The 19,668-nt window shown below is 35.6% G+C and overlaps 2 protein-coding genes across 2 annotated transcripts; one reads left to right on the top strand and one right to left on the bottom strand.

The window, feature by feature from the left end:
- The first annotated feature begins 27 nt into the window (after positions 1 to 27).
- Positions 28 to 7,464, top strand: LOC128996313 (26S proteasome regulatory subunit 6A-B). The gene is made up of 9 exons (XM_054421557.1): positions 28 to 216; positions 631 to 837; positions 3,453 to 3,557; positions 4,151 to 4,351; positions 5,226 to 5,328; positions 5,668 to 5,954; positions 6,516 to 6,743; positions 6,985 to 7,099; positions 7,393 to 7,464. The coding sequence occupies exons 1-8, from the start codon at positions 163 to 165 to the stop codon at positions 7,093 to 7,095; spliced, it is 1,296 nt and encodes a 431-aa protein (XP_054277532.1). The 5' UTR covers positions 28 to 162; the 3' UTR covers positions 7,096 to 7,099; positions 7,393 to 7,464.
- Positions 7,465 to 7,914: 450 nt separating this feature from the next.
- On the bottom strand, positions 7,915 to 18,835 carry LOC128997022 (neuronal acetylcholine receptor subunit alpha-7-like). Its single transcript, XM_054422600.1, has 10 exons — positions 18,739 to 18,835; positions 16,276 to 16,353; positions 14,865 to 14,980; positions 13,779 to 13,823; positions 13,131 to 13,240; positions 11,826 to 12,027; positions 11,021 to 11,189; positions 10,071 to 10,223; positions 9,069 to 9,241; positions 7,915 to 8,739 (listed from the first exon to the last, which is right to left on the bottom strand). Exons 1-10 carry the CDS (start codon positions 18,773 to 18,775, stop codon positions 8,584 to 8,586), a joined length of 1,239 nt encoding a protein of 412 aa, XP_054278575.1. The 5' UTR covers positions 18,776 to 18,835; the 3' UTR covers positions 7,915 to 8,583.
- Positions 18,836 to 19,668: the final 833 nt, after the last annotated feature.

Raw genomic sequence — 19,668 nt, 5'->3', positions numbered from 1 at the left:
ATTCCTTTTACTCTCTGGTCCGATGAATCTCAAATTTTACTGAGTCAGGCATGCTGAGGTTATGTTTATTGTTCTATAATAATTAATTCTAAGTTTTCTCAATCTATTGACTCGTGATTAGTTTGTGTTTGTGTTAAACATTTTTTACTGGAGTCTAAAATTATGGCGAGTTCTAGTAAAACTTTGGAAGATAAATTTATGTGGGAGGATGGAGAGGTAATTATTTGTAACTAGGCCTTAGGCCTATCAATGGGTACAGTTTCTTAACTGAGCTACTCTAATATTGATTGAAACTATCGAATTGAAAATATTGATTAATAATAAATATTTTAAAATATATCTATTATAAAATTAAACTGTCATAACCTAACCTAACCAACCAAACTTGCTGATGGTGAAAAAATCGCACGAAGGCTTACTAATTGAATCGATAGTTTCAATCAATATTAGCGTAGCCCAGTTAAGAAACTGTACCCCTATCGATAGTAAGTTGTGTGAAATAGAAATTGGCTAACTCTTAAGCCTAAGTAGCCTATTTGAAGAAATATACACTGACATTGATATAGGCCTATACTAATTAGGCTCTGTGCATTAAGCTATTACATATACATATAAAATGTTGTTTTTCAGGAATCACTTGGAGAAGAAGTGTTGCGTATGTCAACAGATGATATTGTAGGCAGAACCCGTCTCTTGGACAATGAAATTAAAATTATGAAGAGCGATGTCATGCGAATTTCTCATGAACTTCAGGCGCAAAACGAGAAAATTAAAGAGAACACTGAAAAAATTAAAGTTAATAAAACACTTCCTTACTTGGTTTCCAATGTCATTGAGGTGAGTTAAGATCTCATATATTAACTGTAAGCATAGTAGCTCTAGGTAAGGTACCGTAGTCTAAATTGTGTAGCTTAACTTTTTTTTTACATTTGAATGTTTTCTCAGTGGTGTTCTAAATCTGTGAATAACAAAAGTATAGCTTTTAAAGGCCTGTAAGTGACATATACAAGGTAGGCTACAGGTGGTGCAAAAAGGATGGTCGGATATGAAACTGCATAGTAGGCTACTAGCAGTGGGGAGAGGGGCGGGTGCACTGCCGGCCGTCTGCAAGTCGACCATAGTACCGATCCAGTTTGCTGCTAGATGGCGCAGTGGACAGTGGATCTCCGTGTTTTTGCTGTTGATAAGTTTTCAGGAACAGTGAATCTTTAATTACCTGTGCAATGGGCTGTTTTGATCATTAATACATATGGTGACTGCATTTCAGACAACAGGTTCCGTTATGAGAGGTAAATCTGATGGACGTTCACGAACGGCAATTACTCCACAAAACATTATGACGGTAATAGCATCAGTGCTTCAAAGTCCGCTACATTCTACTAGGCGATGTGCTCAGACTTTGCACCTCAGCCATTGCTCTTTACAGCGTATTTTACGCCGCAAGAAGTTTCACCCATACAAAATAATGATCACGCAATGGCTCTATGATTTTGAGCACCGCAGCCGCTTTTGTGAAAAAATTCTACACATTTTGTGTGTTCAAAGATGATGTGCTCATGATGTCTAATGGGGCTCACATATTCTAACAGATATATGAATAAACTAAACACGACTACACCAGAAGCCTCTGTTCTGTGCTAAAGTGAGAGTTTGGTGAGGGATTTCCAAAATAGTGATTGTTGGGCCTTAATTTTTTGAAGAGATTAAGTTAGCGCTACAGTCCTGCTCAACTCATAACGTTATGATAACATGCTCTGTAACTATTTGATAAAGAAACTGTGGCAGTTACGAGTGAACATTAAAGGTATTTGGTTCCAACAAGATGGCGCTTCAGCCCAAACGGCCAATGACTCATTGAGGGCTTTGAAACAGATGTTCCCCCACCACGTCATCTTGGGTTTTGGTGTTATCCACTGGCTCGCTAGATCACCTAATTAGATTTCTCAGCTTGTGATTTTTTTCTTTAGGGATATTTAAAATCTAAAGTCTATGTTCACAAGTCCCGAGACTTACACGATCTAAAACAGGCAATCCGTGTGGAAATAAAGGCCATTGGTGAAGAAACAGTAGGTAGCAAAAGAGTTGGAGAATTTTGAGGAAAGACTTTACGAGTGTATCCTTCAGGAAGGGCACCATTATTTCCCCCAAGTTATTTTCCGTACATGAATTTTATGGTTTGATTGACATTTATATAATAGCTTACTGGCAACTTTGTAACTTTCAAGGTTTTTAGCGAATTTCCCATATAGGGAATAAGCTATTACCGTAGTACTCATGGTAAGACCTGGACGCGGGACCGATTTTTTTTTTTCATTTTGAGGTCCCTAGAGGCCAAAAACACCATCCGTTCAAATTCATATATATATATATTTATATATATATATATATATGTGTCCGTTAGCACGATAACTCGAGCAAAAATGATCCGATTTTGATGAAATTTGGTACAAACGTGTAAACCTACGTTTATTGGAACGAGTTCGCGATCCAGCATGATCGGACCATGGGAACGGGGGTTTACGGGGGGTTTTATGGGGTAAAAATAGGTTTTCCCATTTTTGACCCAAAAAACATAAAATTTAGCAATTTCTTTCTAAACCATTTTGTAGAGCTTAAAAAAACAAATAATTTAGTATATTGAAGCGTTATTATGCGCCTAATGGTTACGGAGAAAATTCAAAAAAAATTGTAAATTTAAAATTCCCATGTTATTCTTATGGAGAATAAGTAAATTGTTGTAGTTTGCTTGTTTATGAACATATTTTGATCAAATTTGGAAAATGTTTTTATTTCTTACTAACTATTAACGTTTTACAAAAAAAAAAAAAAACAGTTTTACCCTCCCTGATGCAGCAAACCTAAGTACTAGTTAAACTAATTCTATTTAAATAGAGAATAAATGTTATATTTTTAAGTAGACATTTCAGTGTAAATCCAATCAGTCAAATGGAAATTCGCTTAGTCTGCAGGTTTGCTGCGGCGGGGGTATTTTTGTAATGGGGTATTTGAAAGTGTCCAGAAATGTTTAAGTCAGTAAAATTTATGTGTAAAATCATTTGCGTTAGGATGGCCTATATTAATTTCAAAACCGACCATATTTGTTGTGCCACCCTGTTGTTGTTGTTGTGTTGGTAGTGAAGACTGCTGTAATTAATTTAGCAGATGGTTGGGTCTCGAACCAGCAGTTTTGGGAGGAACATACTTTAGGTTTACTTGGTCGATTCTAAAAAATAGTGGATCCTAAAAATAGTGGCAACTACTTCATAGTTGTCTGCTTCTACGCACACTTAAAACCAGGATCGACCAACTTTAATTTTAAGAGTATATTTATTTGAACATGCCATACTGTAATGTAGCTATCCAAACTTAATTATGGTTATGGAACAATTTTGCCTATCATTAATTTACCCCAACTCCCAATGCTTTCCTAATTCACAAAATTGATTATATAGCTCTTGGATGTTGACCCACAAGACACAGAAGAAGATGGTGCAGTAGTAGACTTAGATGCACAACGGAAAGGAAAATGTGCCGTCATCAAAACATCCACTCGCCAGGTTTGTAATTGGTTTTTTGTACAAAGGTAACTTAAACCCATAAAATGTGTTCTAGCTCTATATCAGGTTAAGTTTTGAGCAACACCTAATTTCTGTCAACATAGCCTTAGAAGATAGGCTATTTTTGAAGGTCTACACTTTACCTTAAAGTTTTCTATTTTTATTATTAAAATTACAATCTTTTGGGTATTTGTGTAAAGAGTGTTACGTTTTTTACTCAAAATGCAAACTCTAAAAGTGCAGGGCTATGTAAATCGAATAATTGAATGATCACGTTTTATAGAGTCTAACATAGCTTTCTAAAAGGATTGGTTTTTTTTTACTTAGGCCCTATAGGTACGAATAGGTTTCCATGGTATGCCTATTCTGTTAAATCATAGTCCTCAGGTAGAACTGGCATAAATAGGGTACTGATGTTTTGGATGGGTCGAAGCAATTATCTCTGAAGCAAAATACCATTCAACTCTATTAGAAGTCTATTTGGTTCATTTACACTGTTCTAAAACTTAGATCTATGTTAGTCTTGTTGAAATAGATAACCTAAAAAAATACAGTGTTTTAACCTTATACTTAAATGGCATGGTGTTTCACAGACATATTTCCTGCCAGTGATCGGACTGGTGGACGTTGAGAAGCTGAAGCCTGGTGACTTGGTGGGAGTAAACAAGGACTCTTACTTAATTCTGGAGACTCTGCCAGCTGAGTACGACGCGCGAGTGAAGGCGATGGAGGTGGACGAGCGGCCCACCGAGCAGTACTCGGACATCGGAGGACTGGACAAGCAGATACAAGAGGTGAACCTAACATTTGATGCAAACATTTTCCAAATGTTTTATTTGTTGTGTATGCAATGTTTTAAAAGTTTATCCCTATGCATAAATTATTTTTTAAGAACTCAGACCTGTGATAAGTCATGATGATATCGGGTATTTTCAAGATTGTAATTGTGAGTTACTGAGTTAGGTACCTAGTTAGGTACTGTAGTTAGGTATTAGGTATTACAAATTCCTTTCTTTCAAGTAGCGATGTTGAAGTAGGCCTAGATTGTTCTGCATTGTGTTTTTGTGATTGAGCAATAAAAAAACAGAATAAATGAATGATTATCAGTTTAATGGCTATTTAAGTCCTTTTCTGCCAGATTGTGACTTTACTTAATTGCCATAATATTTAGCTTGGATATCTTTTTGTTGTTGTCAATCCACTATCTGTTGTAAGATGGGAAATCTCAAAACATTATAGTTCCGTTTGCCAAACTCAGAAGATCACCATCCCGAGAAAATATTAGACAACACATTTATTAAACACTTAAAATCGGTAACATTGTCTGTAGATTTTGGCGTAGTAGGCCAAAAACGTCCAGATACCAAACCAAGTGCAAGGAAAGTTTTGAGCAAACTATCCTTTGGCTGCTTGATGGGGCTGCGTTGGTGCACTATGTTCATTCTAGAGTTAATTGTTTTGGCTGGCCATATAACTTTACCAAGGTTGGCACACTTGATGTCGATGTCTCAACAAAATAAACGACAATAATTTCAACTGAGCATTGTTTAGGTAATGCTCATATAATTACTCTCCTTTAAGAAGTCAAATTTTTGTTTATTTCCGTTCTGTCCGCGGTGAATCGCCCTTCTGTTTTGCATTAACACCAAACATATTTGAATGTTACAGCTTATTGAAGCCGTTGTTCTGCCCATGACCCACAAAGAGAAGTTTGAGAACCTGGGTATACAACCTCCCAAGGGTGTTTTGCTCTATGGACCTCCAGGAACAGGTGAGTGACCATATAGCAGGGTAGCCAACCTTCTAGCTTTATTTCCCTTCTCAGATCATCAGATTCAGTTGTAAACTACACATCCCTCTAGCATAGAAAAATTTGGTCCTTAGGAGCTACCTTAGAAAAAAATGTATAGTATCATAACTGATCAGTGATCATGGTATGGGATTTAGGTATTTCGTGTATAAAGCTGCCAGTAGACTATTTAATGTTTTTCAAGGAAGGTGTCCAAACCATGGTTTTGTTAACGAGTACTTGTTTTTGGAAAGCATCATTAATCAACTGCTCAATGGCAATCTGGTTTCCAGAACTTGTAACAATTGCGTTGTTTTACAGGAAAGACGTTACTGGCTCGAGCGTGCGCTGCTCAGACCAAGTCAACCTTCCTCAAGCTGGCTGGTCCTCAGTTGGTCCAGATGTTTATCGGAGACGGAGCCAAACTTGTGAGGGATGCGTTCGCCCTGGCCAAGGAGAAAGCACCAGCAATCATCTTCATTGACGAGTTGGACGCCATCGGAACCAAGAGATTCGACTCGGAGAAGGCTGGCGATCGAGAGGTCCAGAGAACGATGTTGGAACTGTTGAATCAGCTGGACGGATTCAGCTCGACGGCTGATATCAAGGTAGACTCTTGCTAAACCAGCATTCAGGAGTAACAGATTACAAAGTGGCATCTATAAACTTTATATTATTGGCAGGAAAGTGGGAATACCCTGAATTAGAGAATAAAAAGTCTTCTAAAAGCTATCACACCATTTTCACTGTCATAACATCATAGGCCTACTACTGAGTAGGTCTATCTATACCCTACCCAGCTCCACAAACTTTGCACATATAATACAAAAGTAACTGGGTAAATATTTTATTTGTTGCAACCATTTACAAAATTACAGATTTGGCCTTCAATGCTCAACTGGTAGCACCATGAAGCAAAAAAGTGTGAAAATATTTATGTATTTTTCCAATGGAAAGATTTCAAATGTACCTAACAACAAGTTGTCAGATATTGGTTTGAAAACAAATGTGTAACTGACGTCCCAAAAAAGTAATTTGGCTAACTAACTATATTACTGTACTGTACCCAGACAATAAAAGTTTCTAAGTTTGGATGTTCCAAGGTTAGGCCTAATCAATGACTTGTTGATTGGTTGATTTTGTTGACAAGCTTTTTTTTTGGTCGACAGGTTATTGCGGCCACAAACCGTGTGGATATCCTAGACCCAGCGTTGCTCAGGTCTGGACGTCTGGATCGTAAGATTGAGTTCCCCCACCCCAACGAGGAGGCTAGGGCTCGCATCATGCAGATTCACTCTCGTAAGATGAACGTCAGCCCAGACGTCAACTTTGAGGAGCTCTCTCGGTCAACTGACGATTTCAACGGGGCTCAGTGCAAGGCTGTTTGTGTTGAAGCGGTAAGTTATGATAGTACAATAGGTACTCAAATTATCCGAACTCCCAACTATCCAAATCGTGATACTATAGTTTTTTAAACAAGGAAGGTTGAATTAGTGGTTGCACAGCATTATAACCTAAAGAGTACAAATTAATAACCAACCCTACTAATTTTTTATATTACCAAAATCAAACTTTAAAATATAACATGTGATTTTCTTGTGCCCAAATACCTGCAGTAAGTCTTGTTTTCTCTCACAGGGTATGATCGCCCTGAGGCGAGGCGCTGCGGCCGTGACTCACGAGGACTTCATGGACGCTATCCTCGAGGTTCAAGCCAAGAAGAAGGCCAACTTGAACTACTATGCCTAATGTGGTGAGTTGAATTCAAAGCATACAATACTTGTTGTTACACTTAACTGTTTCAACAAAGTTAAAAAATGTCTAGAGATACCTTGAGTTGAAAACATGATCCAGTGAAATTATGACTGAAATAAATGTAGATAATGCCAGAGTTATCATAGCAAGAGTTCAAAACAAAACGGGAAACATATAATTACATTTGGACAGAAACGCTGCCTAAAATTGTGTTCAGCTGATCCATAATCTAGATGTAGTAGCTTCTTGTTTCATCTTAAACTATTTTCTAAAATGTTCTTTAATTTTCAGGAGTGGTTGGTGTGCTGCTTATGTGACTCTTTTTGTTAATCTTAAGAAATATAATTTATAATTCTCTTGTAATTGAATATTTATTTTAATTTCCCGACAATTTAAATAAAAATTTTGTTTATTGAACAGTAGTTTTAAATTGATATTAACAAATTTTATAAATGCTTTAGGCACTGATTAGTATTTTTTAAAACTAAAATAAAAATGATAAGACAAATTTTAAGAGGAATCTGTTAACAGGACAAATAGCCTTTTTGTGTAGAATTAGCTATATCATTCTTTACATAATTATCTTTACATAATTATACACATTTCGTTTATTGCTTTTAAAATAAGTTATAACAGTCAATTTACAAATCACTGTCTAAAGTGGTTGATCATATCATGCCGGTCAATAAATAGCCTACTAAAAGAGGCAACAATAATCTTTCATTTTCAAAACAATCCAGGAAATGTATAAAGGCATATAATTTGTATGATTTATTTCTAAAATAGAAAATTTTAAATAATTACATTGACATATTTAACAATATACTACACATTACTACCAAAAAGAACTTGGAATGCACTTGGAGAGTGTGCTACTGATCCCTTAGTTTTTGTTACTATGATAGCTGACAATAAGTAGTCCCTTCTTGGCTCATTTTAAAAGCTAGAGTATTTGAAATAAATCAGTAAATTACATCTGTGCTATCTGTTGATGGCTTAATAGTTTCTCTTAAACTGGTTTCAGCAGGGAATGGCATGTCCACTTCCATCAATAGTCAAAAGGTTTTAGCTTGCAATAGGGTTTTCACCACACTACGCAGTTAGCAGAACGACTGCCATTGCGTAGAGTATTGTAATCGATTTTCAAATAACTTATCACAGGAGATGGATCACGATAGAGAATATTGTGAAATTCCACACAAAATAACGATTAAGCCTACAAGAATTAGCTCATATTTGCTTGTTAAATCCAAAAACAGGTATGAGTTTTCCTTATTTCCAAAATAGTTTACAAAGGATCAGTAGAGTTTTGTTAGTCTATAGGTCTAAATTAGTAAAAAAAACTTGTTGCTGCTTGTAATGCAAAAAGTATCGTACGAAACTCACTCGGTAATGTGTTTACAGCACTCCCATCATCTACTCGCAACTATAATGCTCGTACCGTAATCATCCACTTCCCGCCATTGTAGCGTAATACACATTTTATGGGGTCAGAGACATAAAAAAGTACATGTAGAGTAGGAGGTAGAGGCTGAAGAATATCCGGTCGCTCAAGATGATCAGGATGCGCCATTGCTGTTCTGTACAGTCCCGATGTACTACTAGAGAAGACTCGTCTTCATCCCCCGATGTGCCTGACTGTAGGACAGTGCAGCATTAGTACAAAATTAATCAGAAAGTAAACAATCGAGAATGGTAGTTTGACCATAAAATGTGGTCACAGAATGTTTCTGTGTTCGGAAATGGTACTAGGACTAGGTTTTAACGTAATTTTACCTTTTAAGCTCCAGGGATTATTCATTCCTCTGCTGACTATTTTTTACATTTATTTCATCTTATAAATACAAAAAAGGGTAAAAACAATCAAAATGGCTTTTTGAGGCGCAACTCACAAAAATATACCCCCATCAATTCCGAGCTGAACTGTCCATTCAAATCAAATAAAATCAAAATAAAATTTGACTGACCTTGATGAAAATGTCGTGAGGAAGGAAGAGTTTGATGGTCTGGTTATTGTTTATGTTGGTAGTAGCCTTGTACAACCAATATGGTGAAAAAGAGCAACTACATAGAGCTCTACACACAACACTCCACCCCAATCCTACACCAGCCAGTAGCATAGAGTTGCGTACAACCACAACTGTAACATACCAAGGTTAATTTTGTTCAAGGAAAGGATCTAGGCCAGGATTTTGAATTGTGTAATAAAGAGGATAGCAGCTAGATTACCTTGAAGAAGTGTAGGAAGGCTATAGAACATACAGAAGAGACATTGTACACTTGATATTTTGTCCCCCCAGGGGCTTTGTCGAGTGTAGAGAAGGTTGTAGAGTTTACAAAATGGCTGCTGTCTTGGATGTTGCCAACTATGCAGTGTTGCCACATATCACTAGTTTATTTACAACTAGGTACAAAACATGTTTACACACACATATATAAATAAACACAAGGTTAAAACTGTTTATGCGGACTCACAGCAACGTGGACCATCTGTGCATCATTGTCATTATTCTTGGTAGTCATAATAATATTGCTACATTTCCGTCTCAAAACATTCCTACACCGTACTAAATGCGCCAAAAAATGGAAATTAAAAAAATCGAATCTGTAAAAGGGTGTAAGTAAACACACCCTTTTACAAATTACAACTTTTATAATCAGCATTCTGATGGTGGCTTAATTCTACTACATATATTCATTTTCATTCCAAAACTGTCAAAACTTTAACATGGAATGTCTAGTTTTTTTTTGTCCTAGGACGCTAGGCACGAGCCTGGGATTGTTTTTCACATTACTTCAGGCTAGACCTAGGGGTTGCGGCATTATCACTTGGATGAAATCCATTGGTGATTTGGCGGGACCTCTTGGACCAATGTCCCGCGCTCTAACCACTAGGCCAGCTCACTCCCCCCAACATGGAATGTCTAGTAGTACGATATTCTATAAAGGTGATACAAATCAATACTTACTGATGACTGGAAGACTTTCAAAGTTGGAACTGACTACTTCCATGAGCCATCGGAGGATGATCATGTGACATAGGATTGTCAACCCGGGCAGTACGATACGGGCGGAACATTGCGGCTCTAGCCAGAACACGCTCAGCACCATCATCATCATCACTAGAGAACATGGTCGTCAGAAAATCACATGCATTTTGACTGAACACACGTCTGTATTCTGTTTGCAAAAGGGTTCTATTATTATATATCCCATTTATTAGGATTAGAAATAGTACCCCATCTGCAGCAAACCTGCAGACTAAGTGAGTTTCTATTTAACTGGCTAGATTTCCCTAAAATATTCCCTTAAAATTGTCGATTTATTTCCTATTCAAATAACATTAATTTTAATGAGTACTTAGGTTTGCTGCTACAGGAAGGTAATGAGGTGTGTTTTTTATGGAAAATTTTATTGCTTAGTGTGACACAACACTTCAATATTCTAAATTATTTCTTATTTAAGCTCTAGAAAACAGTTCAGAAATAAATTGCGAAATTTTATGTTTTCAGGGTAAAAAATGGGAAAACCCAATTTTTACCCCATAAACCGCCGTTCCCATAGCCCAATCATGCTGGTTGGCGAACACATTAGAATAAACCTAGGTTTACTTGTTTCTACCAAATTAATCAAATCGGATCATTTTTGCTCAAGTTATCATCCCATAATCGGACACAAACACACACACACACACATGTATGAATTGGAACGGATGGTGTTTTTCGCCTCTGGGGACCTCAAAACGAAGAAGTAAATCGGTCCCTGGTCCAGGTCTTACCATGAGTAATAGCTTATTATATGGGAAATTCGCAAAAAATTTAAGGGATTTAGTCCACTTTCTCTTTAGAAGTGTTTGTGATTATTTTATACGAAGTTCACTAGCTTAGATATTAAATGTAAAACTAAACAAGTCACTTGCCTGCCAATGGTGTTGCACTATAAGCTGAACTTCTTCTCTCAATCACAAAAGTATACTCCATGTCTATAGTGTAGAAGTCGTCAAACAGCTTCGTTACATTGCGATTGGCTTTGAGGGACACCAAGTTCCAAATTCCATGCGATCGGTAAAACGTGAATAGATTCGTCCCCTGGAAAACATATTTAATTTTTTGGGAATTTGTATATTGCATGCAACAACAGCTTTATTAGCAGAAACAAAATTTTAGTATTTCTGCTCAAATAACTGAATTGTCATTGGAATAATTAATGGAACCACATAAAATTCCAGGAAGTCTTTTGTTTGGACGATTCTTAAATGTTTGTTATACGCTTATCAAGACCGTGATTAATTATGGTATTTTAAAATTGTTTACGGTTTGACATCAATCTGTTTGTCACTATCCATTGGAGTATGAGAATAAAATTTATTTCTTGGTATGTCTTAGAGTTTTCAACTAACAGATCAATAATGTTGGTTTCAAGTTGGACCTAAATACCACCGTGTATGTCTAAATGAATAGTAGACCCTAGGGATATAATAAGAAAGTAAACATAGACATGAACATAATTTCATACCTTGTTGAAATGGAAAAAATAAAACTTGAAAACGTAACAAATTGTGAAAAAGGTTGTTTAAGCTCAGACTAAAGAGACTTTATCCAATGCTAAGTGTAGGGGTAATCACAACGTAAAGTGCTTAACCATCCACAAATATAAAAAATATATCAATACAAAAATTAAAATACCATGGATTTTTTTATATGAAGAAGAAATAAATAAGTCACCTCAAAGTCCATAAAAGTGAGGTCGAGGACGTTGTTCTTGTAGGTTCGAGGACGGAATACTACTTTGCAATGATGGCGGTCGTTGGGGAAGTAAGTGAGGTCTATGGTACAGCGTGCAGTGACACCCATGTTCTTGGAGCAATCAACGTAACCAGTAGAGCGAACGACACAACTCATCTGGCGAGATATCTGGGACTGAGGGCTGGAATCAGATATTTAAATAGTGTTTAGTTGTATATATATTTATGCCTTGTGGAATATGAATATTTAAGTTTTTTGTTAGGGAGCGATTCAATCAATGGTCTTACATACCAAAATCCAACATTTTGTTAGGTAGTACCATTATTTGAAATCCCAAAGACAGGGTGTGGAAACAATCACAAGGAGCCAGCGAACTTCAGATTTGAAGGCGAGCACTATCATGCTACCCAGAAAACTAATTGTTTAGTTGAGAATTAATCATTTGAATTCATTAAGTGTGTAAAAAGTTTCCTCCCCCCATAAAACGTTCTTATTCACTTTATCAGTTTAGACTTCATCTCATTGATCAGTTCTGCAATTGGTAGTCTGAGGGTCAACAAGTATGTTGCATTTTCTCCTTCATCAATCAGTTATTTCTCTTGTATATTTTTTCAGAGAGTACCTATATTTTCTATCAACCATTTGAGCTTCAGGGATTGTGATTCCACCTTGCATCAAAGGTTGCCAGCATTTGCAAACATTTTTCGAACAAATTAAATGGGGCCGTCCATATATTACATAACACGTTTTTTGTTATTTTTAAGACCCTTTCCCCCCCCCCCCCCTGTGACGCTGCATAACACAAGGCTAAACCTCCCCTCCTTTTTGTATTCCCTTTTGTATTGTCGTTAAGCAGTCTGATATTATCATAAACAGGATTGTGGGGTATGAAATTCAGTTGAAAATGTCTCCTGAAGTAAAGAAATTGTTTGTAATTGGTTTTGAAATAATGTTATCAATACAAACAAACATTTTAAGAACAAACTTTACAGTCTATTAACACCATATCTGAACATTTTAATGTTAACAATTACTAATAGGCCAATTAACAATTTTAAAATTAGGACTTGTATACTTAACACTTCTCATGTGTTTAAGCATCTTAAACCTGACTGTTTCTTAAGTAATTTGATCATTTTGGTACTTTAGGAAAAATAGATCTTTTAGTGTGTTATCGTAACAAACTTGAAACCCCCCTCCCCCCATTTGAGCATTATTTAATATTAAGTTATATGGACGGCTCCTTAAAGTTATTTTATGTAACGGAAAAAATGTAAAACTTACGGGTCACTTACGAAGATTTCTGGAACCCAAACCATGTTTCCATCGGTGGGAAATTCTTCTAAACCATCGTAATGTGAGCTGTTCCATGACAATAGATCATCGTTCCAATGCTGAAATATATATTTTTGTCATAATTGTCCGTACAAATTTGATGTGTATAAGTATGGACTATACACATAATTCTTTGTATAGTCAATAGTATAACATTACAATACAACATGATAATTTTAAAAATAACCAATTTGGTTTTACACAGGAAATGCATGATTGAAATTGACTCTTAAGATTTTTTTGATGAGCTACAATGTTTGTAAATACGAGCATCACTCTATAGGTCGGCCGGTTAGAAAGCGACCTGCGCGAAATTTTTAGCGCATGTAGGGGAGGGTATGTTCCCCCTCTCCGCGTATTTGCTTACATTTTGATCAGCTGTATAATTTAATTGCTATTAATATTTTAGTTGCAATTTAACTAAAATATTAAATATTATTATGGGGCTTGTGTTTGGGAAGGGTTGGGCGGCAGCGGAGTGGGGCAAGAGCCATAGTCTGTCTCACTCCCACAGCACGGTATCTCTCTCTTGCACCAATGCTACGAGGAGGTCGTTTTCTAACCGGCCGACCAATAGTTACTTTTATTCTAACTCACCATGATTAGCCAAAATGACATCCATATTGAGTTCCTTTCTTCATGCTGGAAAGTATAAAATTGAAATAAAAATTAAATTCACTATCAACTTTTAGCAACACAAGTCCAGCGTAAAACTAAAAAATGTAGATTCTAAACGATAGACAGTGGCAGCCCTAGAGATTGCGGGAGCCCAACACAAAGTTCAACATCGGGCCTGAACTTACGGCTTAATACCTGAAATAAGGCTGTGTGGGACCCCTGAAAAGCGCGAGGCCTCAGGCACCGCCTTGTCTGCCTTTATGTAGGGCCGCCTTTTACGGAAGAGCTTACGGAAAATAATAAAACCACAAAACTGAGTAAATTTATTGGCTCACATCTATATTTTACTAAGGGGCGCGAAGGTTTGGAGTTCGATTTTTTGTAATCTAAGGTAGATATTTTAGTACCTTGATAAAGACAAACTATTTCCAATTTAAATTGTTGTACAGAATATGTTTTTTTTAGAAACCTAATTTTCTTTTGAATTTGCTGTTGGAACTGGGGGGTTTAGTGGTTACAGTGCGAGACCTCTATCCTTGAGTTCTGGGTTCAAATCTTCCCATCAATTACCACAGTTACTTTTAGCTAAGTAGCTAAGTTTTTTAAGAGCTCAATATTTAAAATTGTAGTTCCTACTATGAAGAAAACATAAAGGGATAGGTGTCTTATGGGAGGAACACTTTTCTATGTTGTAGAACTCTATAAACTAAAAGCCATACATACAATTATATATTATTTTCTTTTATTATTCTTCCAGCTATAGTTTTAGTTTATTGTATTGTTAAAAGATAGGGTTTGAGGGGAAACAAATTTATTTAAATCAAACCGAAAGGACGACTACAGTATCATAAACCATTGTATTTTTTATATAATATAAACTGTCATAGCATAAAATAACTAAGAAAAAATCAAATGTTGACAGTATCCTACTTAATTAGTGGCTTTTTTAACCATGTTCTATATAAATAAAACATTGGCTAAAGCGGGTCCATGTAAATGGACGAACGCTCATATCAGTACCTAAAAGTGAATAATAGTTTATATCTTATCAGTTAACATAGAGACCATCCATCCGATGTTGATGGGAAAGGCGGCCATTTTGACGGAAGTCTGGTTGGAATGATGAGCGACTGGTCTTACAGTAGGGTCATAACCACAGAATATCTTCTTCTTCAGCCTCCCTGAAATTAAATATACGTTTCATTAAACTGTTGAATAATCTATCCAGTAGGCCTAGATTGTTTTTCATCTTGCATGAAATTCCTGGAAGTAAACCTCTATGCTTGCAACACACTAAGGATGTATTGATAATTTTTTAATTGTGGTTGTGCATATAAAGCTAGGATGGATTTGAACTTTTGAGAAAACTGTAAGCCATAAACCTATCAAACGCATACTTGAATGAAAGGTCTTGATGTGAAACCTCCCTGAAAAATAATTTTTTTCGGAAAACCTTCTCATAAGGACAGGAACCACTAAAGGGATGTATGTTATCACATTTAAAATATTGAAGATATATCAGCTGTTGGATTTGTTTTTGTTTTAGTTTGTTTGTTTACTTTTCCTTGGCTTAAGAGGGTTGTGGAAATAATTAAGTGACACAATAACCATAGAGTTTGGAGGAGCCTTATGTGTTACAACTGGTAAAAAAACGCATCTGTAGAGTATTTTACCTTGTCACATGGACATTGATAAAACTAATTTACACCAATAACAAGCGCCTAAGTTTACATAATGTTAATGTTGTTTGCACATCGGGATGAAGTGACATAGTACGTTACCAGTCTACCAGGAGTATACAAAATCAAAAGGAGTGCACATAATTGCCAGGATTTCACTGTTATTTAGGACTTTATACACTCTCCCTTGAAGATTTATCATAAGTCATTTATTTAGCCAAATCAACCAAATTAGGCACTTGTTATTGGTGTAAATCAGTTTTATCAATGTCCATGTGACAAGGCAAAATACTCTACAGATGAGTTTTTTGCCAGTTGGAACACATAAGGCTCCTTCAAAACTCATCATAATCAAACTCAACACTTTTCAAACTGATCAAAACTGATCATCGTAATCATTAAGATCAGCTGGAGACATTTTACAAAAACTCAAACTTGAGAATTGTGACAAAAACAATAACTTCTGCATTATTATGTGAAGAGGGAGGAATAAAAAAACACTCAGCACACCTTAATCCTGCCCTCGGCGAGGATCTAAAATCGTACTGTTTTGGACTTTGCTAACGCCCTGACTCGGAAAGACATTTTGTTGACTCCAGAATATAAAGACGGTTAAATTCTAGAACTTAGCTAAATCCTGAGTTCGGAAACTGGCTCTAAATGGACATGAAACCCATCAAAACAGCTTAAGAATTCATACAATGATGAGAAGCCTACTCAAAGTACTTATACAAAGTCAGTAGTGCTCTTATAGGCCTGTAAGAAACACATCATGAGGTAGTATAACCATAGCTTACCTGTGTTAGTTTTGGGTGTTTCATCGCAAGTATCCGTCTGTGATAAGGCTGCTTGTTCTCCATTGATGTAGACCAAACCTAGAGGGTCAACTGAATTTGTATTCCAAGTTTTGTTGAAATAACCCATTAAAATGTAATTGACAACTATCCAGGGGATTTGTAAGGGGTGTTTTGGTTCAGAGTAATATTCCAAATGTTCCAATATTTCATGTTAACTCTTACTCCCAGGATCATTGTTAACGAAGATGATATTTAGCCGTACCTTAGACTATACAACTAGATATTCCATTCCCATGTTAAAGTTTTTGCCATTTAAAAAATTCAAGATCGTCATAGTTGATGTGAGCCACAGACAGGATCTAAATTACTAATTTCTGTGGAAGACACAAACTTGTTTACCAAGTCATACCATAGACTCCTCATCCCATTGTAAATTTTGCAGCATGTTTTTCGTGTCTAGTTCATGTACGTCCACACTGATCGCTGGGGTAGACAACATTTTGTTTCTATTATTTTAGGGTTATTTTCATGATTTGTGCTTTACTGTTTGGTTATATAACTAGGAGACCAGTTATTGTTTATGATTATATCGTTTTATTTGGTTAAATGAGGGTTTAAATGACTGAAATAACAAGAAACAAATTGTAAACAAAACATAACCTCTACAGTTGGACGTACAGAACTAACAATAAAATTGGCTTCAGCTGTTCCATAAGGATGACAAATGGAGTATGATTTATCTATGGTCATACTAATGGAATGACTTATTGAGAGCTATAGCAACTGTTATGCCCCATCAACTTGGTCAGCAACAAAAAATAATAGAAAATATGAAATTTTAGAGACTAGCACATTCTATAACTAGGCATACAACTATGTTCTTTTTTAATTAAAAAAAAATCACACATTGGTGGTCCATAGATGGGAAGTCTTCATCAATAGTCAATACCATAGATAAAACATACTCCCTTAGTAGATTTCTCATCCTTATGGAACAGCTGAAGCCAATGTTATTGTTTGTTCTGTACGGTTTTCTGCAGATGTCGTGTTTTGTTTACAATTTGTTTCCCGTTATTGCAGCCATTTAAAACCTCGTTTAACCAAATAATACGATCTAATCATAAACAATAACTTGTCCCCTAGTTATATAACCAAACAGTAAAGCACAAATCAAGAAATTAACCCTAAAATAATAGAAACAAAGTTTCGTCGACACTAGCGCCCATGTGTCACGTACATGAACTAGACACGAAAAAAGTGCTTCAAAATTTACAATGGGATGAGAAGTCTACTTGTGTTGGTTAGTCTATGTCAATACTTACCGATATTATAAAATTCTGTTTAATTTAGATTGTTGAACTGTAAAAACCGGTGATTTGAATTATAGAAACAATTAAACACTAAAACACTATAGTCCATTCACTAAATTTAGGGGTTGAAGCGGATATAGGTTTGTGGGTGTCTAATCAACTGATCAGTCATATCAATATCAATTATCAATTATTTAAGATGGGGACGCCACTATGTGCGTATTTTAACCCAAATATGAGTGAAGGATGAGTGTAGGATGAGTGGCGCGATCTTGTAGGTTTGGGTGAAGTGGTGGGGATGAAATCACTTCCCCTCAAACCGCCTAAATTTTGTGAATGGAGTATAACATGCATATAGTGTGCCAATGTAGAACTGATTGAAAAATCAGCAAATCTTTTTATAAATCAGAGCTTGGGACACGATTATCTTCTTTGATATCAGCTGCCGTTGAAAAAAGCTACTTTCTTAAGGAAGTGATGAAAACAATAGTTCTGAGTAAGTACTCTGAAAGCCTGGCTTTTACAATAAACTCAATAAATAATTATTACTAGTTGCTCTACCCAACTTGTAGACGATATAATTTTCCTTATTTTTTTATATTTAAATTAGTTTTATTTAACTGTTGCCATATTTTTTAAATTAGAAAATCTTTTTCTCCGTATACTATGGAGTAGGTGGAGAGGTTAAAAAGGAGGAATATCATTATAAAAATAAAAAAAAAACTCCTCTAAAACTAGCTACACAATAGATAATAGAGTATTCTTAAGTACTAAGGTCAACAATTAAGATAAATCTCATATCAATTAGCAATAAATTAGTTCTGATCAATTTTACGTTCCGACAAATATTCTACTTAATAAACAAATCTATGGTCAAAGTTCAATAGCTTTTTGATGAGTTTACAATATTACACACACAGTTATATACAACCATTTAATATTTCAACAACTGATTTAAAAAAAATTTTCGGTTTAGCCTAAATTGTTGTTTGTTAATCGTTATCCTTTGTGTTTAGCAGCTTGCTTGTGATAGAACAAGAATGATGTAATTTAATAAATTATCTTTATATTAATCCACATCTCCCTTTAATATTTTCAACATAATAAAATAACGGAGTTAGAATTCCCAAAAAAATCCAACATAATCACTTACCTAGGAACAGAAACAACAGAATGTTGAGAAGTTGCATTTGTGTTTGTGGTGCAAAACCACCAAGTGATCCTTTTGTCACTTCTAGTCACTTGAGTCGTTTGCACACTGAGGACGGCCAATCAACCCACAATACAGCCACAATCGTGTCTTCCTCTTGGAGTGATTATGCCATTCTCGCTTCCATAAATCTCATATTCCACTCTGCTTCAACACTTATTGACATTCGTAAATTTCAAATGATTCATGTTTCAGATTTTTTAATTCTTAGTTTCCGTAATATTTTAGATACTTTTTCAATTATTTCTTAGTTCCTGGCATCAGAAGTTTTGGGTTAGGTTATTAAAGTATTTAAATTCCATGTTGGAAATCTAAAATTCCTGTTGAACTTGGGTCTATAATCTTTAACTGAACGCACTAATAACACATTTCATCAAGAAGGCCTAATGTCTTGTTTTTTTGCTCGATTCAAGTTTAAAATTCTAATTGTATAACATACATTATTGGATATTTGATATTTATAAAAAAATTACAATTATAAGGAGGTATAGTTCCCAATTAAATTAATTTCCACATTTTGTTGGTTGTATATTCTTTTACAGTGTACTTTATTTCATTAAAGAACAGTGACCAACAATGTATATTTAAATAACCATATTAAGCTGTTTAATTCATTAAGAAAATCTCAAACTGAGAATAGTCACCCACCTGAAGGTAAATTTTTTAGTTATGCGAATACAACTATAGTTCGGCCGCTTAGAAAGCGACCTCCACCAGCATTGGTATAGTATTAGCGCGCAGGTCGTTTTCTAAGCGGCCGAACTATAGTGAGGATATCAAGCAAAATTGTAAGAAAAGAAAAATTGTTGTTTTGTAAGAAATATTCAATTTTCCTACATTTTTGTTGTTCAAAAATCTCAACTTTCTGTCACC

This window comes from Macrosteles quadrilineatus, unplaced genomic scaffold, assembly GCF_028750875.1.
Source record: "Macrosteles quadrilineatus isolate MER2022 unplaced genomic scaffold, UCM_ALF_1.0 Scaffold_6__1_contigs__length_79288215, whole genome shotgun sequence".
NCBI classification, from domain to species: domain Eukaryota; kingdom Metazoa; phylum Arthropoda; class Insecta; order Hemiptera; family Cicadellidae; genus Macrosteles; species Macrosteles quadrilineatus.
This window is presented reverse-complemented; position numbering and strand designations above follow the sequence as displayed.

Excerpts from the sequence above, each read along its gene's own strand:
- LOC128996313 (XM_054421557.1), top strand. The coding sequence starts at position 163 with ATGGCGAGTTCTAGTAAAACTTTGGAAGATAAATTTATGTGGGAGGAT. Across the intron at positions 217-630 it reads TTATGTGGGAGGATGGAGAG|GAATCACTTGGAGAAGAAGT; the intron begins GTAATTATTTGT and ends GTTGTTTTTCAG. Across the intron at positions 838-3,452 it reads TGGTTTCCAATGTCATTGAG|CTCTTGGATGTTGACCCACA; the intron begins GTGAGTTAAGAT and ends TTGATTATATAG.
- LOC128997022 (XM_054422600.1), bottom strand. The coding sequence starts at position 18,775 with ATGCAACTTCTCAACATTCTGTTGTTTCTGTTCCTAG. Across the intron at positions 13,241-13,778 it reads TGTCATTTTGGCTAATCATG|CATTGGAACGATGATCTATT; the intron begins GTGAGTTAGAAT and ends TATATATTTCAG. Across the intron at positions 8,740-9,068 it reads CTCACGACATTTTCATCAAG|TCAGGCACATCGGGGGATGA; the intron begins GTCAGTCAAATT and ends ACTGTCCTACAG.